This window comes from Nerophis lumbriciformis, linkage group LG10 (genome assembly GCF_033978685.3).
Source record: "Nerophis lumbriciformis linkage group LG10, RoL_Nlum_v2.1, whole genome shotgun sequence".
NCBI classification, from domain to species: Eukaryota; Metazoa; Chordata; class Actinopteri; order Syngnathiformes; family Syngnathidae; genus Nerophis; species Nerophis lumbriciformis.
In genome coordinates, this window is record NC_084557.2 from 37,985,667 (window position 1) to 38,007,491 (window position 21,825).

The following is a 21,825-nucleotide window of genomic DNA, read 5'->3' on the forward strand; positions in this document are numbered from 1 at the left end:
CAAACAAGGCATAATGTGATTTCTTTTAATACAAACAAATAACAAAATCCACACATGGTTAAATAATTTATGTACCGTATTTTACGCACCATAAGGCGCCCTGGGTTATAAGCCGCGCCTTCAATGAACGGCATATTTCAAAACTTTGCCCACCTATAAGCCGCCCCGTGTTGTAAGCCGCATCTAACTGCGCTAAAGGAATGTCAAAAAAACAGTCAGATAGGTCAGTCAAACTTTAATAATATATTAAAAACCAGCGTTCTAACAACTCTGTTCACTCCCAAAATGTACGCAAATGTGCAATCACAAACATAGTAAAATTCAAAATAGTGCAGAGCAATAGCAACATAATGTTGCTCAAACGTTAATGTCACAACACACAAAATAAACATAACGCTCACTTTCTGAAGTTATTCTTCATTCATAAATCCCTCGAATTATTCTCCTTCGGTGTCCGAATTGAAAAGTTGGGCGAATGTGGGATCCAAAATGGCCGGCTCCGTCTCGTCGAAGTCTCCCTGTCTTGTTGAACGTCACGTGTGTTCGCCTTCTGTCATCCACTGTTCCCACGCAGTTAGCAGTCTAGCTTCGAATGCCCTGTTGACACCAATATCTAGCGGCTGGAGGTCTTTTGTCAATCCACCCGGAATGACGGCGAGTATTGAATTAAGCGCGTAAGCGTGTCTCTTAATGTGATGTTATGAGCTAGCAAATATAACAACTACACTACCCAGCATGCAACGATAGTGACGAGCATGCGCGGTAGCCCTGAGAAGCGTTGTTTTATGCTGGCAGTTAGAATGTGGTTATGAGCACGCTGTGAGTAAACGTTGAGAACTCAGTTAACACGCCTCGTCTGCATTATTTATAATTAGACAGACAACACACTTAATAGGAGCCATTTTGGGGTCTTTACATAAACACACAAATGGAAATGAAACGTCACATATCCCAGCATGCACCGCGCGCTTCTTCTACGGGGAAAAAAGATGGCTGCTGTTTACCGTAGTTGCGAGACCTAAAGTTTATGAAAATTAATATTAATATTAACCCATATATAAGGCGCACCGGATTATAAGGCACACTGTCAGCTTTTGAGAAAATTTGTGGTTTTTAGGTGCGCCTTATAGTGCGGAAAATACGGTATACAATATTCAAAGTCAAACGTCAAATAAAGTGAACACAAAGACAATCAAAATAGAAAACTTTTTTGTAATAAAATGTAACTCCTCATAAGAAACTATACATTTATAAACAGAAATATTATTATATATTGGGCAGAAGGTCATAACATAAATATAGTTTAATACTTCCAACCCCCCATCCCTCATCATGAACATGCAGGGCACAGGTAATCCCCATCCACATCTGGCCTCAGGACACACTCGTGGTGAAACCACCTCTCACAGATGTCACAGCAGATCTAAGGTGAGGGAGGAGGATGGAATTGAGGAGGCAGACAAGTTGGGCCATTAAATGTATATAAATTCCGGATTTAAATAATTCATCATTATCACTGTTACAGCTCCATATCGAGACTTCACAGCCACAGAATCCACTTGCTCATACTACACATGAAGTGGACTGAGACCTTTTTCCAGCTTCTGAATGAAATGAGGGAGTAGGTCATGGAAGAGTTCAGTAAACTGTTCCGTATTTGTTGGTTTCACTAACATTTGTAGGGCTTATTACAATTTTTTTTTTTTTACCTCTTTATCATTCAACCAATTTGTACACAAACACATTAAAACAGAAGGTACACTGTTTGAACTCATACGCATTATGCATTGTCACCAAAATACATTTTCCATTTTACTACAATAATTATGTTATCTACGCCCTGCTATTTCACAGCCTGACTGTATTGCACAGTGAAAATGTACCCATTGAGGGTTATCGCTCTCCTCCATCCCACAGCTGTGACAGACCTTGCTGAGATCATCTGTTCCGAAAAAGAGTATGCATCAATATTCACTCTCGAATTTCTTCAAATATCTTGCTGAAATTAAAATAAACTCTAGTAATATGTAATTGTATTAGGCTGTTCTGATTATTTGATTTAATCTGTGCCATCAATATTTTTTGTTTAAAAATGTTAGTGGCAAACCTCATTTGAAATACGTCATCATTTACCGAGAAATATTTACATGTTAGAATCTGTTTTTAAATGTGTTAAAGTAAAGCAATATGCTAAGCAATCAACCAATTTTCAAATGCTTAAAATCAAGACTGTCTTGTATTACCTAGAGCAAAACGACGACTTGGGGCCGGATCCGGCCCCCCAGCATCCAAAATCCGGCCCACAGGAAGTCCCAAGTTAAACAAAAAGTTTCTATTTTGTATTTTGTTATTTTTTTATTTTTTAATCTTTTCTTTCTAATTCATTTTCTACCGCTTGTTACTCTTGGTGTCTCCTAGCCGCTCAGGCAAATCATATTGTCTAAAAATGAATTTTCCCATCAATAACGTGACAATGTTAAATGTTGATGAACATCAATATTAATTGATGTTAAATGACAAAACAGATTATAAAGACAATGTATATATGTATATATACACACACACATATATATATATATATATATATATATATATATATATATATATATATATATTGTGGAGCATCACAATACCCCCGAACAGGTGAGACTAGGCGGAGGGCCAGCCATCACAACGAAAGCATGCACCAGGCGGTCAAACTACGCCACCCTCTAGGTGTGGTCATTGAAGGCAAGTACATCCCTAATTTTATCCTCAATCAGGCTGATGTGTGGCCACCTGCCCCAAGGCAGCTGTGTCGGGTTGGCAATCACTGTGTTTGATTTAAATAGCACCTCAGTGTTTGACTCATTGTGTGGCTGGCTCCCTGCTGGGAAATTTCTGCTTCCATCGGGTGGTAAGTGTGTTGCTCCACTGAAATATAGTTTGTAAATTAGTCTGCTAAATGTGTAAGATGTTTGATTCATTGAATGCTGTGTTTTATTGAACTTTGCACTGATCAGAGATTTCTCTGCTATATGTTCCAGGCAATTTAGGAGACCTGATCAAGGCATGAGGAATGCGATAATTTGTTTATTTAAATGAAAGCCCCAACCAGGAGGAATTTAAGTTAACCTGCATTCCAAAAAAGTGACTGAATAAAGCAACGCTGCTGCGTTTGAACCCTAACAGAACTGTCTCTGGGAGGTTGGTTTGTGACCGCACATCACAATATATATATATATATATATATATATATATATATATATATATATATATATATATATACAGATACAGCCTGGCCCCCGGCCAAATTTTTTTTAACCCAATGCGGCCCCCGAGTCAAAAAGTTTGGGCACCCCTGACATAGTTAAAAGAAAGTGAGACAGTAGGACCCAGAGGACCCCTTCCACACATGCACTATTAATGTTACTTAAATAATTCCAGAATATCCAGCATTTATATATTGATACAATATAGTGTCTTGTACCAAGGTTATGGGTCATGCTTCTATGACCTTCCTAGCCAGAGATAGATGGGGGGTGCATTCTCAGGCAGGTGGAATCAACGTCTTGCCGGAAAATGCACCTCCCCCCATAACTCCACTTCTGGTAGTCCAATCATCACATGGTTTTTACTGTATACAGGGGGTGTAAGGATGAGTCACCAGGGTGACTGTCATGTCTCTATGACCTTCCTAGCCAGAGATAGATGAGGGTGCATTCTCAGGCAGGTGGAATCAACGTCTTGCCGGAAAATGCACCCCCACCATAACTCCACTTCTGGTGGTCCAATTTTCACATGATTTTCACTCTACACAGGGGGGGCTATGATGAGTCACCAGGGGAAGTGTCATGCTTCTATGACCTTCCTAGCCAGAGATAGATGGGGGGTGCATTCTCAGGCAGGTGGAATCAACGTCTTGCCGGAAAATGCACCCCCACCATAACTCCACTTCTGGTGGTCCAATGTTCACATGGTTTTCACTGTATACAGGGGGTGTAAATTGAGTAACCAGGGGGAGTGTCATGTCTCTATGACCTTCCTAGCCAGAGATAGATGGGGGGTGCATTCTCAGGCAGGTTGAATCAACGTCTTGCCTGAAAATGCACCCCCACCATAACTCCACCTCTGGTACTTCGGGTACTTTTGGTAACGTTATTTGTGAATGTTCAATTTCAAACTTCTTAAAACCAAATCAATGGTAGATATCAGATGCATTCATTTATTTATTCATCCATCCATTATTTCACCTTGTTATGTACTTTTTTATGCCGAAAGAGGCGATTTCAGCCACTTGAATGACGGCGAAATCATTAAAGGTTCACAATTTTACAATTTTGAATCCATCCACAAGTAAGGAAAACTTGGATTATTTCACTTTATGCCGAAAGAGGCGATTTAAAAGAGGCGATTTCAGCCACTTCGGTCATTACAGTCGAGACGAGTGACGTAAGTGAGTGACGTAAGTGAGTGACGTAAGTGAGTGATGTAAGCAAGTGACGTAAGCGCGCTCCCGCGTCAGGGGGTGCATTCTACGCCGGGGGTGCGTTACCCGGCACAACACCGGCACAACACCGGAGAGTATCGACAGGCTTTGCTAAGAGCGTCCGGGTGGACGCCCGCAGGCTGGGAAGGAATCCAGGACACACAGCAGACCCCGCAAGACCCCAAGAAGCCCACAACACGCAGGGGCAGAGGAAACTCTGCCTCCGAAGTAAGTGTTGTGGATTGTGGATCTGTGGGGGTGATCAACTGCCTTTGGCTGTGGGCTTGCAGGCTTGTGCGTTGTGCGCTGGCTGTGTGGTCCTGTGGGCAGGATCGATCGGGACCAAGAGACCTGCGGTGACTCCCGGGAGCGACCAAGAGGCGGAGCGAGACGGGACGCGTAGGTCCCACCGGAGACCGGTGAGCAGAGTGGGCGTACCCAATGTTTCTATGCGGAACTACAGCAGGGGCCCTGTCTTGCGTGTAAGTGTGACGTCAGCCCTGAGAGCGTCTCCGTGTTTTTAAATGATTTTATCCCCGTGGCCTGCCTCCGATTTAATTCTGTGTGCAGGAGGACGCCGTGGAAGTGGGCGGAGCCAGGACACTGACCCACTACGCCTGTCGTGACTGTACCCTAATTCGGATTGTAATAAATTGTGAACAAGCATAATTATCTTTCCTTATTTTGGACGGCTGCTCTCACTACATTGGGTTCTTAATATTTATATTTGTTTTAAACTAAATTTTACTAGATTTTAAATTTCCACCACTCGGGTCCATTACATTTCCAATAGGTAAAATATTTGTCAGTGTGCGTGTTTTACCCAATTTACCCTCGGGGAACAACGTTGATATATGTTTAATGAAACGTGACTATATGCATGAGTGTGTGTGTGCATATACTTGTGTATGTACAGAATGTGTATATGTATGTTTGTACAGTGAATGTGTGTGCAGATGTATGTACTGTATTTGTATATGTATGTGGAAGCTTTTGTACCTATTTATGTGGGTAAGTACCAATGTGTGCGCTTATGTATGAATGTACGTATTAGGGATGTAACGGTAAACGGTGTAATGATAAACGGCGGTAAAATCCCGGACGGTTAGTAACACCGTTTAATTTTTTAATTATCGAAAAACCATCATTTATTAATGCATTTTTAGACGACATTGCTCACTTCCTGGAAACGCAGCAGCAACGCCTCCGAAAAAGGCAAATGTGCACGAGCGCTGTTTGCAATGGCGAAAAACAACACAAGGACCTCGCTCTTGAGATTATGCCCACCTAGTAAATGGACAACATCTGAAGTCTTGATGTATTTTGGATTCGTAAAGCATTGTGATGGTAAAATAATTGAGGATAGTCAGCCCACTACCAGAAAATGCAGAAAAAAAGTACCCACGAAGGGAGGCAACACTTAAAAAATGATGAGGCAACTCCAGAACCACCATCCTCAACTACACGTTGAGTGTAAGGTAAGTCAACATATAGCTGATTGCATGATGGAAAGTGTTTGAAAATGCACATGCCATCGTTGGTCTGTTACACTTTATTAAGTGTTACCTAAAGTTACTTGTGATTGGGTGCTATCGATGAGAGCGATACTGCAACAGAGCAAAATGTACTTCTGTTTGTGTTTTTTGCTGCTACTTTACGTCACTGTTAAAACTTAGTGTTAAAAACAAATCCAAGCAAAAACACTACATGTTTTGCTTTTAGAAGAGGAACATTAGGGTTAGTGTGTCATTGTACGTCTGTCAGTCAGGTGAGTATAATAATAATCAGCATCTAATAAATATATGTATGTTGAACAATTTCCCTTGTGGATCATTAAAGTTTGTCTAAGTCTAAGTCTATACCGTAATACATTTGCTTTTCCCTTATTTGCAGAGTGTGCGTGCAGCGGGCAAGTTTGATGCCACAGCTACAGTTCATCATCATCTACCAACATCACACATACAATGAACATACCTGATGCCTTCCAGAAGCAGCTGCTTGTGCTCACTTGTCAACAATGGCAAACGACCTCACGCAGTGCTGCCATCTTTCATTGCCAAACTTTCAAATAGTTGAGAGGTGTTCTCTGAAATGTGTAAGACTTGACCTCTTTTATATGAACACTATTTGTGTGTACTAAGGAAAAAAAGTGCAGTTACATTACATCTTATGGCCATCATTTGCCATCTTGCACATTCCACATTTATTTGTATTAATTTATTATATACTTTCTGCTGTATTACTTTGTAACGTTATGTTGCTTACATATCCACATTTAATTTCTACTTGAGGTACATGAAACGGGTATCTACAATAATGTTTCTCATACTAAGTACATCATTTTGTGTCATGATCCGTTACCCGGATCATGGCATGATTTATGTTGGTTATGTTTCTGCTTTAGTCTGTTTCCTGGGTGCACACTCTTTCCCTGTTTATTCTTGGTTTCCATGGGCACTGATTCTCCTCACCTGTCTTAGTTTTGGCAATTAGTGTTTCCACCAGGTGTTTTGGCTAATCACTCCCCTTTATAGTTTCCTGTCACCCAGCAGTAAGTGCTGGGTCAATGTTTGCTTCATGCAACATTTACGTTTCCCCTGGTTTTCTCCTCATAGTAAGTTTGTGCACGCTAGTATTCCTTGTTTATCACCCTTGGTGACATTTTGGTTTTTGCTTAGCTCCACGCTTGCTAGCGTCCTCAGTTTTGTATTTTTGTCCTGCCTTTTATTTATTAAATATACTTAAAATCTTACCTGCACTCCGCTCCAACTTGTCTCCTGCCTTGGAAGGAACACCACAATCGCAACCATGCGTCCAAGACGTAACAGATTGACCCAGCCAGACGAAGTGTTCCTGTCCAACAAAGACAAGCAAAACATCCTCCTGGAGCTCAGAGCGGACACACAGCCATGGGAAGACGAGGACGAAGCCGAGCTGTCCGAGGAAGACCTTCCGGCCGACGCCATGGTAGCATGGGGGCAGCTTATGGCGAAGTTGTCGGAAGCAGAGACCCGCTTCCTCCCCCACTCTCAAGCCACCCGGATGTCGTCTACCCCACCTGGTACGCGAAAGCTCCGGCAGCGGGCCAGCTCAGCGCAGGCGCAGAAGGGGTACAACACGGACACTTTGCCCTCAACATTGTCTGCCAGGCTCTTCCCGTGCGGCTTCTCCTCCCCTCAGACACCACCTGCTGGCAACTGTCCGGAAAGGCGCCAGCGGCGCACACGCACAAAGCCAGCTTCCAGGCTTCCTAGAGCCCACCCACCCGTGCCCTCTGCTCCCGCCGAACTCTCACAAGCGCTCCCCCCACCAGCTCCATCTAGCATCTGGAATCTGCTTCCTGAGGGACGGGGGGCCAGTGCTGGTAGCGTGTCAGCGGGACAAGCAGACCTCATTCCACTGAGGATGCTGCCTGCCTCTCCTCCAGCGGGGGCGCTGTCTGCTTCGGCCCTACTTCCTGCTCCAGTGCCAAAAAGCAAGTTGGATCCGCCAGAGAAGTACAGAGCAGAGTGGGTGGACGAATGGTACCAAGGGGTGCTGAAGGAACTGGAGAGGGAGGAACAATCCTGTTCTGTCCTGCAGCCACCTACCACTCTGACCCCGCCTGTCACTTCTGAGTCGCCCACTCCTCTGGCTCCTCCCACGCCGACAGCCCGGACGCCTGCCACTCTTACGCCACCATCAACCCTGGTGGTCCTGCAAACGCCATCCTCTCCACCTCCTGCTCCAGCACTGCAAAGCACACAAGACCCCGCAGAGACCAACCAAGTAAAATGGGCATTGCACCAACAGGACAAACAACTTGGACAACAAGAGGAACAGTTTGGCGTTCTTGGGGCTTGCGTCAACGCCATAGCGGAACGCCAAGACGCCCGCCTTGGTGCTTTGGAGAGACAGATGGGAAGTATACTCTCCGCACTGCAGGTGATGATTCCCCCTACGGCCAACACAGCAGTCCAGCTCAGACATCCACCACCCGCAGATACTCCGTTGCCTGATCCGCCTCTGGCTCCGCCCACACCGACAGACAAGCCGCCTGCTCCGCCTCTGGCTCCGCCCACGCCGACAGACGAGCCGCCTGCTCCGCCTCTGGCTCCGCCCACGCCGACAGACGAGCCGCCTGCTCCGCCTCTGGCTCCGCCCACGCCGACAGACGAGCCGCCTGCTCCGCCCACGCCGACAGACGAGCCGCCTGCTCCGCCTCTGGCTCCGCCCACGCCGACAGACGAGCCGCCTACTCCGCCCACGCCGGCAGACGAGCCTCCTGCTCCGCCTCTGGCTCCGCCCACGCCGACAGACGAGCCGCCTGCTCCGCCTCTGGCTCCGCCCACGCCGACGGCGCCTCCTGCTTCCATGGCGACGGCGCCTCCTGCTTCCATGGCGACGGCGCCTCCTGCTTCCATGGCGACGGCGCCTCCTGCTTCCATGGCGACGGCGCCTCCTGCTTCCATGGCGACGGCGCCTCCTGCTTCCACGGCGACGGCGCCTCCTGCTTCCACGGCGACGGCGCCTCCTGCTTCCACGGCGACGGCGCCTCCTGCTTCCACGGCGACGGCGCCTCCTGCTTCCACGGCGACGGCGCCTCCTGCTTCCACGGCGACGACGCCTCCTGCTTCCACGGCGACGACGCCTCCTGTTCCACGGCGACGACGCTTCCTGTTTCCACGGCGACGACGCTTCCTGTTTCCACGGCGACGACGCTTCCTGTTACCACGGCGACGACGCCTCCCGCGCCTGCCTCGCCTACGACGTACCCACCTCGTGTCCGGCGGGCCGCAGCACGGCGCCGCCCACCTCCTCTTGTCCGGCGGGCCGCACCTCGGCGCCGCCCACCTCCTCTTGTCCGGCGGGCCGCACTACGGCGCCGCCCACCTCCTCGTGTCCGGCGGGCCGCACCTCGGCGCCGCCCACCTCCTCTTGTCCGGCGGGCCGCACCACGGCGCCGCCCACCTTGTCGTTTCTGGACTTTTTATGGACGCTTTTGGCGCCAACAGCAGCGACGCCCCAGACTTTGGTACAGGACTCAAAGACTGCTGAGGTTCTGGCGCCAGTCTCGTCCGCCTCCTCAACGGCCACAGACATGGCCGTTCCGAGGTCGCCCCCCTCGACGATTGCGGCGACAATCTACCCGCCGCCGCCACCTGACTTGTCCCCGGTGGACACATGGCCTGGCGGCCCACCACCAAGTCCTCCCTCCACCCTCCCGTGACTTTTGACTTTCTGGGGGTTTTTTTGTAGGGGAGGGGATTCTTGTTTGGGACGTCTGGGATCCGTCCCTTAAGGGGGGGGGGTTATGTCATGATCCGTTACCCGGATCATGGCATGATTTATGTTGGTTATGTTTCTGCTTTAGTCTGTTTCCTGGGTGCACACTCTTTCCCTGTTTATTCTTGGTTTCCATGGGCACTGATTCTCCTCACCTGTCTTAGTTTTGGCAATTAGTGTTTCCACCAGGTGTTTTGGCTAATCACTCCCCTTTATAGTTTCCTGTCACCCAGCAGTAAGTGCTGGGTCAATGTTTGCTTCATGCAACATTTACGTTTCCCCTGGTTTTCTCCTCATAAATAAATGATAAATGGGTTGTACTTGTATAGCGCTTTTCTACCTTCAAGGTACTCAAAGCGCTTTGACACTACTTCCACATTTACCCATTCACACACACATTCACACACTGATGGAGGGAGCTGCCATGCAAGGCGCTAACCAGCATCCATCAGGAGCAAGGGTGAAGCGTCTTGCTCAGGACACAACGGACATGACGAGGTTGGTACTAGGTGGGGATTGAACCAGGGACCCTCGGGTTGCGCACGGCCACTCTCCCACTGCGCCACGCCGTCCCTCATAGTAAGTTTGTGCACGCTAGCATTCCTTGTTTATCACCCTTGGTGACATTTTGGTTTTTGCTTAGCTCCACGCTTGCTAGCGTCCTCAGTTTTGTATTTTTGTCCTGCCTTTTATTTATTAAATATACTTAAAATCTTACCTGCACTCCGCTCCAACTTGTCTCCTGCCTTGGAAGGAACACAGCAATCGCAACCATGCGTCCAAGACGTAACAATTTTGAATGTGTTTAAAAAAAATGTGGCTGAAAAATTTCACTATAAGTACTTTTGGAAAATGTTGAGCACATTTAAAAAATACCGCGATAATAATGGTAACCGTGGTAATTTGGTCACAATAACCGTGATAAAAAATATTCATACGTGACATCCCTAGTATGTATGTATGTAAATATGTATGAATAATTGTGTGTGTATGTGAGTATGAATGTGTACAGTATATGTCTCCCAGTGTGTGCGGGAGTCAAAGTACGGCCCCAACCACCCAGAGAGCCCAACCCAAAACAGCAGGTGTGTTGCCCAGGAAACAAGGGACCACCGTCCCCACGCAGTCAGGTTGGCCAGTGACAGGACCCCCAGAGTTGGACATACTGTGCCGCCCGGCAGGACCAGCAGCAGGCTATGGACAGACACTCCCAGCAGAGGACAAGGCACGGGAGAAGCAGGGGACAAGTGTACAAACTTTTACTAAAATATGTGGATTCAGATCCGAGGATGTTGTTGTTTGTAAAGTATTTTGATGCACTTGTGATTAAGGCCTAAATCAATACATTTTGATTGATTGACTGATACTTTTGTCGAGGCTCGAACCCTTTATTCATGTTTACGTTAGTTCTTATAGAGAAAGTTGCTTCAATAAACACACTTTTTACGAACCCTAACCAAATTAAGGTTACACTGTATTTCATCAATGACAACAATGGAAGTGACAGAAGCCTCTGACCTCTGGACAATGTCCTTGTACTTGATTTTCTGTTGTAATCAGTTTTGTAATGATGCAGAAGACAGAAGCTCCCTAAACAAACACATAGACATCCATCATTCTATTATCTGTCATGCCGTATCCATTGATCAACAGAAGATCATACCTGCGTTGGCGTGACATAGTCTGCAACATCCATGACTTTGTCATTGTAGACTCCAAAACCTTTCACCTTTGTCATTACTGAAGACTCGATTGCTGTGTCCCTCACCTGGTAAGCTTTCTCATAAACAAACACCCACCTGAAATACAAAGTCAAAATAACAAATATTTGTCTGTGTTATCTCGTCTAAGATAAATGCACAATGTAAAGTAGTAGCAGCTGTTCCTAGCCAAAACTCTTTAGTCTCTACTCTGATGGGTGTAGACTACATGGGATGCAAATATAATTATTCAGCACACTCAATGTGATGTATCAATGCTAATCACTTTTCTGCAGGTGCTATTTTGCATCTTTATTTAGTACATCTGAAAAGTTAGTACACATCGTCACAGTTTGCACATGGACAAATTGGACAGATAATCCTTCATTCTGTGTGTGTCAACATACATGAATTAAAATATAATAGACATACTGTCTATTCAGCAATATCATTTTATAATACAAACCCCGTTTCCATATGAGTTGGGAAATTGTGTTAGATGTAAATATAAACGGAATACAATGATTTGCAAATCATTTTCAACCCATATTCAGTTGAATATGCTACAAAGACAACATATTTGATGTTCAAACTGATAAACATTTTTTGTTTTTGCAAATAATCATTAACTTTAGAATTTGATGCCAGCATCACGTGACAAAGAAGTTGGGAAAGGTGGCAATAAATACTGATAAAGTTGAGGAATGCTCATCAAACACTTATTTGGAACATCCCACAGGTGTGCAGGCTAATTGGGAACAGGTGGGTGCCATGATTGGGTATAAAAACAACTTCCCAAAACATGCTCAGTCTTTCACAAGAAAGGATGGGGCGAGGTAAACCCCTTTGTCCACAACTGCGTGAACAAATAGTCAAACAGTTTAAGAACAACGTTTCTCAAAGTGCAATTGCAAGAAATTTAGGGATTTCAACATCTACTATCCATAATATCATCAAAAGGTTCAGAGAAACTGGAGAAATCACTCCACGTAAGCGGCATGGCCGGAAACCAACATTGAATGACCGTGACCTTCGATCCCTCAGACGGTACTGTATCAAAAACCGACATCAATCTCTAAAGGATATCACCACATGGGCTCAGGAACACTTCAGAAAACCACTGTCACTAAAAACTCCCCCTTGTCCAAAGTAGGGGATGACAAAAAAAGTTTGAGAACCGCTGCTATAGATGCTGAAGAGTGCAAGAACCGAACCCTGTGGAATTCCGCATGTAAACTTAACAGACTCCGAGGTCACATTGTTATGTGAGACGCACTGCATCCTGTCAGTAAGATAGGAGTTCAACCAAGAAAAGGCCAAGTCTGACAAACCAATATGTCTTTTGATACGTTTTAATAGAATGTTATGATGGATGGTATCGAAAGCAGCAACATGGATGATGCATCAGCATCCATAGTTAGCAATATATCATTAGTAATTTTTGTGAGGGCTGTCTCCATCGAGTGATCTGACCTGAAACTGGACTGAAAGGGTTCACAGAGATTGTTAGACGCTAAGTGTTCATTTAGCTGCTGTGCAACCGGTAGTTTACCATGAGGTCGGGATCGAGGTTAGGTCTTTTGGGCAGTGGATGAATAACCACTTTTTTGAATGCTAGGGGAACAGTACCAGGGGAAGGTGATAAGTTAATAATATTTAGCACTGATATATTACAAACAGCGCCTTGATAAGTTTCACAGGAAGTGGGTCAAGTAATCATGTTGTTTGTTTTTTCCCGTTTACAAGTGCATACCACTACAATAACATTAGAGGACCCTCTAATGTCACTTCTTCAAAAAGAGAAAGATAATTTTGGAGAGCAATTTCCGTCGTACATACATTTGTGTCTGCATTAATAGAACCCAGTTGGAGCTGGGCCATGTTATCTTTAATCTCCTTTCTAATGAGTTAAATTTTCTTAGTAAAGAATTTCATAAAGTCATCAGCCAAGTGGGTGGAGCTACTGGGAGGAGTCCCTTGTCCGGTTAGCGCTGCTATTGTATTGAACAAATATCTAGGATCGTTTTTATTGAGGCGGATGAGATTGGAGTAGTAGTTGGTTTTAGCTAACTAAGCGTGTGTTTATATGTTTTTAAACTATCACTCCATGCTTGACGGAAAACCTCAAGTTTAGTCGCACGCCAATTGCGTTCCAGCTTTCCACTTGATAGTTAAAAGGTATCCCCTGGTTTCTTCTGTGAACCAGGTTGTACGCCTTTTAGGGGCTTTTTTTTTTAGCTTTAGCGGTGCTATACTATCAATGGCGTTGCACAGGGCATCGTTAAAGTTATTAGTAAGGTTATCGATAGAGCCCACATAATTTGGGAATGGTGCCATTACCGAAGGCCGTAGGCCAGCAAGAGTCGTAGTTGTGACAGCATTAATGTTGCTGCTGCTAAAGCGTTGCGTATAAGTACCATATTGACAATGAGTCAGAACTTCAAATTTTATAAGGTAATGATCAAACATTACTTTAGTGTACAGGAGTACCACAACTTTGAAGGTGGTGACACCTTCGTCAAGGACTAGATCTATCGTAGTACCGTTGCAATGCGTGGGTTAATTTATTATTTCTGTGAGACCACAGGTATCAATTAAAGTCTGGAGCGCCACGCACGGAGGGTCTGACGGTGTATTCATATCCATAATAAAATTCTTCATTACAATTATATTATCTGCGTGCGTCACTAGATCAGCAACAAACTGAAAATTCAATGATAAAGTCCGAATAAAGCTCAGGGGGTTGATAGATAACAGCCAGATGGAGAGGTCTCGGTGTGACAGACCTCATAGTAAGTGCCTTAGTAAGTGATTTATATTTATTACTTAGGTTAGGGCTAGGGTTAAGGTTTTCATTGGATATTAGCGCGACCCCTCCACTCCTTTTAAAGGGATGGGCAATATGTGCACTCATATAGTTAGGAGGAGATGCCTCGTTAAGCGGGAACAATTAAACTGGTTTTCGCTAAGTTTCACTGTGACCAATGACCTTAAGATTGTTGTCTTTAATGACCTCTATAACTAATAACGTTTTGGGAGACAATGATCTTATGTATAAAAAGCCCATATCATTGGTCGTGGGCTGTTTTGAGACATTTTTGTTAGTGGTATTCGTAGTACTGATATTAATAATGTTACGTCTATTTTGCGCAGTGCGCCTTAAATAATTTCGATCACATCTGGGAATTGATATGCTGGGGATCTTGAGATTATTTGCTTTGGGCTGCGATGGATTTAAGGCGTCATAATTTGCCACCTCAGTAGAATGCATGTCCACCTCTGGCACAGCCACGACAGAAAAAACATAATGTGAGTTATATATTATTCTATGAGAAATGCAATGTGTGCAGGAAGTTTCCAGCGTTGCACTGCTTAGTTCTATTTTTACTGACTCCTCACCCAGGCTAACACACCCTGTACTTGCCTGTGTTCGAGCTTGCTCTAGTGTAGTTAGTCAAGTGTGACTCAGTTAGTCTCAGTGGCTTAGTGGTTAGCGTGTCCGCCCTGAGATCGGTAGGTTGTGAGTTCAAACCCCGGCCGAGTCATACCAAAGACTATACAAATGGGACCCATTACCTCCCTGCTTGGCACTCAGCATCAAGGGTTGGAATTGGGGGTTAAATCACCAAAAATGATTCCCGGGCGTGGCCACAGCTGCTAGCCACTGCTCCCTTCACCTCTCAGGGGGCCAACAAAGGGATGGGTCAAATGCAGAGGACCAAATTTCAACACACCTGTGTGTGTGTGACAATCATTGGTACTTTAACTTTAACTTAAATAGTGGTCTATATTTTTGGAAAGAGTGATGGCGTCTTCCCAGTTGGGGTAAGGCCGTCCCGCCTCAGCAAGCCTGGTGTTCCTCGGAAAGAGGGCCAATTATCGATAAACAGTAGTCCTTGTTCTCTACAAAAACTAGCGAGCCACTTGTTAAGCGAGACTAATCTGCTATACCTCTCATCATTGCCTCTCTCAGGCAGGGGGCCAGAGACAAACACTCGATGCCGAGACATCTTTCTAGCGAGATTACAAGTCGGAGCTTTGTTCCTCTTTGTAATCTCTGGATCTCTGACTGTCTCATCATAGTGTCATTAGAGCCAACGTATACAACTAATTTTGCGTTGCTACTGGTGCAATTAGCATGTTGTACGTGTGTACTAGGCCTGTTGCGAGTCAGCTCCATAAGACTAGCTTCAGTGTTAGGTGCTCTGGCCAAGGGAATATGGTATACTAAACTGTATGTTACCTTAGGCCCCTATGACTAAGTTGTGGTGTCCGGTAGACTGGGGTGTAAGACTAGCTAAAGGGCTGAATCTATTATGCGTCTGAACTGGTTCACCGTGGCTTGTAGGCCGCTTAGAGCTGCTACAAGCTGAGCTAGTCAGCTCGCTACAGCTGACGCTAGCAAACGTGTTCTTTGCGTCTAAAGTTACGCAATTACTCTGCTCTAACTGGCGGACACGGCCCTCTAGTAAAGCCAACATATCCATGAGAATGGTGCACGAAGAGCAGGGAGCCATATTCACATTGTTTCTTTCATCAAGTCAAGTTCTTGCCTTTTTCGGAGCAATAGACAAAGAGTAACAGCAGCGTGAAGGAGCAGATGCCAACAACAAACTTACTACTCACAGCATACTTTGTGAGAGACAACAAAGACTCCTTTGGGACAAATGATGATCCAGAACCTTATATTTTTTAGCCTGAATATAAGGAGAATGAACACGTTTGAGAAGCTGTGTGCTAAACAGATGCAGCTTCAGTGAAACACATAAGCATCGTACAGCGGTATAGCTAAGTGCTGAACAAGAAATACAAACTACAAGCGTAAAAAAAACAATCACTTACTGTACAATGTCTGCTCTCACTGGGATGCCGACTGATGGGATGTTTATATCTTTCCATTAATGAAAAATTATTCATAATCTACACAAAAGGTATAAAAAATGTTGCTACAACAAGCCTCTTTTGTGTTCCTTTCTCACCATCTACGAGTCAAAGTTGGATGTCAAACTTCACTAACATCGCGGTTTATGGCCACGCCCTTCTACTATTCAAGTGAGAGAAATAATTCATCATCTAGAATTAACTTTCACCACCGGTTCAATATGTCAATATAGCAGCACAAGCTAATTAGCTCTCTGTGATTAATGTATCACTAAAAAAAAAAAAAGAGTCTGCCTTAGCGCTTGTAATAAAAAAATTGCTAATACTTGGTTAATATTCAGGTCACAAGATGTAAATAGAGTATTGTTGGCGGTTTGTAGATGGTTATTTGCTTTGTGGACCGAATAGAATAGTTGACTCCATTGTTAGCTGACTTTTGCTAACGTTTATTTAAGATTTAGAATGCAAAAAAAAGAAAAACATATCTGGCCCTGTCTTACTTAAGGACTGTGAATGATAAACAGCACATCTATTTCCCAATATAGCGTATTTCCAGCAGCCGCTCGCTCTTTCTCACTTGCGCCAACACATGCACATATGGCACTTAGCCAGTGATGCGTTTACAGCCACACAAAAAGTCGGACAACTCCAACACCACACATAAAGTGTAATTCCAGGTCGTTACTCTATGATTTACCAATCAAATGTGTGCTTATTCTAGTGTCATTTATTAGGAATCTTAATTTATAAATATTAATCATTAAATGCTGTTAGTATATTAAATACATACTAATAAAAATGTATTTTTTACAAACAGGAAGTTGCGGGAATGTACACATGATCCCCTGCTTACATCTCATTGTGCAACATGTGAATGTTTTAATGGGAACCAAATGCAATGTCTGAAAGGGATACAAACTATTTCCAAAGCAGGACCTCCACCCAGACAAACAATACAAGTACACAGTTCATGAACAACTATATTTTGTGTTATTGTCATTGTAAGTGGGCCTAAACACTTATATTAGAAATGGAAATGACTGCTGTCATTTGATTATAATAATAAGAGAATGTTGTCTGTCTATCTGTGTTGGCCCTGCGATGGGTGGGGACTTGTCCAGGGTGTACCCAGCCTTCCGCTCGAATGCAGCTGAGATAGGCTCCAGCGACCCCGAAAGGGACAAGCGGTAGAAAATGGATGAATGGATGGATATTTAACTTGTTATTTAGTCAGGTTTGGGACAGGTGTGCTGCTGGTGTAGCCACAGTGTGCACGTCTGATGTTGCTCACATGGGCTCCACTGAATGCTCAGGGAGTTTTTGCGTTTGCTCACACACATGAACAATTAGAGGGAACATTGATTGACAGAGTGTGTGTACCTTCAGTGCTGAATGATGAGCAGAGGCAGAGTTAATCCTTAAGTGGTGGTGGTGGAGGTGAAGTGTCATTGGAGTCTGTATCTCTCTTTACTAGCTTCGTCGAAGCATGTTGCTTATGTAGCTTGTTTCAGCAGATTTGAAATGCTGTTTTGGGCAGTAGATGGGATCTTTGATCCAAAGCACAATTTACATTTAACTAAAATGTTATTTTCTTTGTGCTCGACAAAAGAAAAGTAGTGAAAATATCTCCATGTTAGCAAACTCGACTTCTGGCTCCGCCATGATCAGACACGCCCGCCCCTCTCCTCCCTCCCCACACTCACACCCACACACAGAGCGCATGTCTCTCTTCTCCGGCTTGTGACACAAGAAGAATCAGAACGATGCAGCGCTCCGATAAAACACACTTTATACTACATAAAAAGTAACGTAAAATAACGCAGTAACGCATCATGTAGTAACGGTAACTGAGTTACTGAATATAAAAAATAACGCGTTAGATTACTAGTTACCGCCGAAACTAACGGCGTTACTTTGTAACGCGTTAGTCCCAACACTGCTCATAATATCGTCAAAAAGAAAAATGGCAATTTTTCTGACTTTCCATTAAATTCCAATGCCTTCATAGTTATGGTTATGGTGTTTATTTTTAACATGCATACAATTACAATATGTCCGAAAATAAGTAGGAAGAAGTAGATCTTTAAACCTATCCCTTTTCTTTTCATATACATTTCTAATACACACACACACACACACGCACACGCACACGCACGCACACACACACACACACACACACACACACACACACACACACACACACACACACACACACACACACACACACACACACACACACACACACAGGGGAGGGGCTCATGGCAGCACCCACCACTGTTCGTTGACATTGTATTAAATGCTTCATGATTTATCTTGGTCTGTGCTGTCAAACAAGCAAACTGCAGCATGCTTTAACCTCAGAGTCTCCAAGACACAAGAAAAGTATCCTATAACATCATACAAAGTTGCTAGATTTGTTGCTAGTGGCTGTTTACAAAAAAGTCAGCAAGAGGATTTGGAAAGTCGCCAGAAGTTATCAACACAGACTGAAAAGTTATTTTTTTGTTATTTTCAATAAGGACATTTCAAAACAACATGTTTTATATCTGTTAATGTAACACCACATTGTGATATTTTTACCTAAGGTTATCATACAATCAGAACCTATACCTATCCCTATTTCACTTCCAACTAGGGTTGGCCCGATACGAATATTTCGGCACCGGTACCAAAATGTATTTCGATACTTTTTAAAATAAACAAGACCACAAAAAAATGTCATAGTGGCTTAATTTTAACAGAAAATCTTAAAAAATATTAAACATATGTATGTTTCCTATTGCACTCAAAGAACAATTATAGAATATTTAAATACACATCTAAACACATTAAACACATTGGACTTTTCTGATTGCATTCAAAGAACAGTTTACAAGTGTACATGTTACACGTAGTCTGCCATAGTCTAGAATTAGGTTTGATAAGAATAGAACGTTTTATTGTCTGTGCTGTCAAACAAATACAATCCTTAGTAAATACTAAAAACAATAATATAGCTGCACAGATAAGACATGAAAAGGTACAACACACATTGCTTAATATAAAACACAAATTGTAGCAATTTGTAATATAATTCAGTCAATAAACTTGCATTATTTTATGTTACGTGGGCAGTTTGGACTCCGCTAAAAATTGGCAACAAGCAAACAGCTGTGTGCGCATCTACGTATCTAATTGTGCGACATTACATGTTGCTCTTTAAACTCCTTGAACAGATCTGACTTCTTGTTTTTTAATTGTTTAGCTAAGTTTGAAGATGTATTGCCATCTTTGGCGAGGAATGTTTTTAAGCAGCACTTGCAGCACCTGTGTTTAAAGCGTGACATTTATCGATAGACTCCAAATACCTCCATATTACGTTGCATATTCACCCTCCTTATTAACCAGTAGAATTGTCGTTTTTTGCAAATCTTCCTCTCCACTATGTTTCTGTTTGTATGCGCTCTGTGTGTGTTTTGACACTCTCAACATCATGCGCCTCGGCTCAGCAACATCACCGAAGCACAGCAGGATGCTGATTAAAAAAAGGTATTTTTCAAAGGCTTTATAATATCGTTTTTAATTCATTAGTAAAGTGGGACTTTATTAGTACCAATATAGTGTACAACCCTACTGCTGCCAACTAGTGGTGCCACTAGTTGAGAGAGAGAGAGAGAGGCTTGTAACCCCAATATTTGCTCCAAACCTAAACCATAACAGTTAGCTGAGATAGAGCTCATATCTTGAGGTACCATTTTATGATCTATGCTGTGCGAGATCACATCCGAAAATTACACAATACGTTATCGCATACGTCAGCAGCCAACAGCAAAATGATCATGTCCAGACGCATGGAAGCGGATAATCCAAATCAAGCTTATTCCACCAAATATTGGTTTGTGAACTCTTAAGTGAAAATAAGTACTAGAATTGGGTTGTTTAAAAATGAAAATGCAAAGAAAAAAAAGCTCCAAATGTCAATATTTTTGTTTAAATTTGGGAGTATCGTTGTCAGTAGTTTATAGAATAAAAAACATTTCTTCACAAACACATCGTCAAGTCAGAGGAAAAGATAACTTTGCAGTAGTCAGTAGCCCTAAATCACAAGTGTCTCAAAGGGCTGCACAAGCCACAACGACATCCTCGGTACAGAGCCCACATGAGGGCAAGGAAAATTCACCCCAGTGGGACGTCGACTCCTAAAAACGAATGTGTTGTTTTTAGCACAAGTAAAATAAAGACGTATTCAGTTTATTTAGTGAGAGTTATGTAGTTGTTATGGGTTCAATAACAACTTGTAGCATTCATCGTTTGAGGACTTGATGAAAATTGTTTTTTTAGTTGCAGTTGTGTGTAATAATCGTAGAAATGGATTGTTACTCACCCGATGAAGTACGTGAAGATGAGGAGCTGGACGACTCTGTTGATGATGCCGATGGTCCAACTCTTCACCACCACCGACTTAGTGGTTTCATAAGTAAAGAAGTCAGTAATACATGACCACATGTTGATAATGTATGTAGAAGAACACACTTATTTTACACACCAAACAAAAAATATACAATATTAAAGCTTCAAAATAGTACAAAAATCGTTCGAGCGATTTGTGCTTTGTTTCCTGAAATAAAAACGTCTTCGTTTTCGTTCTGGATCAACACACACATGTAACCGCAAAGTCAAAATAAAAATCCCAAACAAAAATAAATGTTCAGTGTCTGATGCTATCAAAAACATCAAGAAGACAAGACAGCAAATCTATCTCTCAGTGCATCCTCATCCACCTTCTCTCCCCGCCCCCCAAACACTATCATCACACACACACACACACACACACACACACACACACACACACACACACACACACACACACACACACACACACACACACACCAAACCAGGGTTAACAGGGACTCCCAGGAGTTTGCAGAGGTACAAAAGAAGGTCATGCAATTTTAGCTTCATTACATAATTTCAAAATATTGTTTAAATACCCCCACAATTTTTCCACAAACAAAAATGTCTTTTAATATGGTTGTGGTTTTAGAGAATTTCAAACATGCATACAGTTACAATATGTTACATCATATATTTCCAGTTTCTCATTACAACATGTCCGAAAAAGAACAGGAAGAAGCTTTGCCTTTCGGCTGAGCTCCTTCTTTACCACAACAGAATCCGCATTACTGAAGACGCTGCACTGATCCACCTGTTGATCTCACAATCCACTCTTACCTCACTCGTGAACAAGACTCCGAGATACTTGAACTCCTCCAAGATCAGTGAGAGGTGAAGATCCTGGCCAGATGAAGCCATCAGGACCACATCATCTGCAAAAAGCAGAGACCTAATCCTGCAGCCACCAAACCGGATCCCCTTAACGCCCTGACAACGCCTACAAATTCTGTCCATAAAATGTATGAACGGAATAGGTGACAAAGGGCAGCCCTGGAGGAGTCCAATCCTCACTGGAAACGGGTCCGACTTACTACCGGCAATGCGGCCCAAGCTCTGACACTGATCATGCAGGGAGCG

At 43.5% G+C, this 21,825-nt stretch overlaps 1 protein-coding gene across 1 annotated transcript in view; it reads right to left on the reverse strand.

Annotated features, from left to right (window-relative positions):
* LOC133612319 (P2X purinoceptor 3-like) overlaps positions 1 to 20,799 on the reverse strand; it is a 107,832-nt gene extending 87,033 nt beyond the window's left edge. The window contains exons 1-3 of the mRNA XM_061969627.1: positions 20,678 to 20,799; positions 11,397 to 11,532; positions 11,252 to 11,323 (exon numbers count right to left, since the gene is read on the reverse strand). Coding sequence (XP_061825611.1) covers positions 11,252 to 11,323; positions 11,397 to 11,532; positions 20,678 to 20,799 — 330 coding nt within the window. The remainder of the gene's footprint in view (positions 1 to 11,251; positions 11,324 to 11,396; positions 11,533 to 20,677) is intronic.
* Positions 20,800 to 21,825: the final 1,026 nt, after the last annotated feature.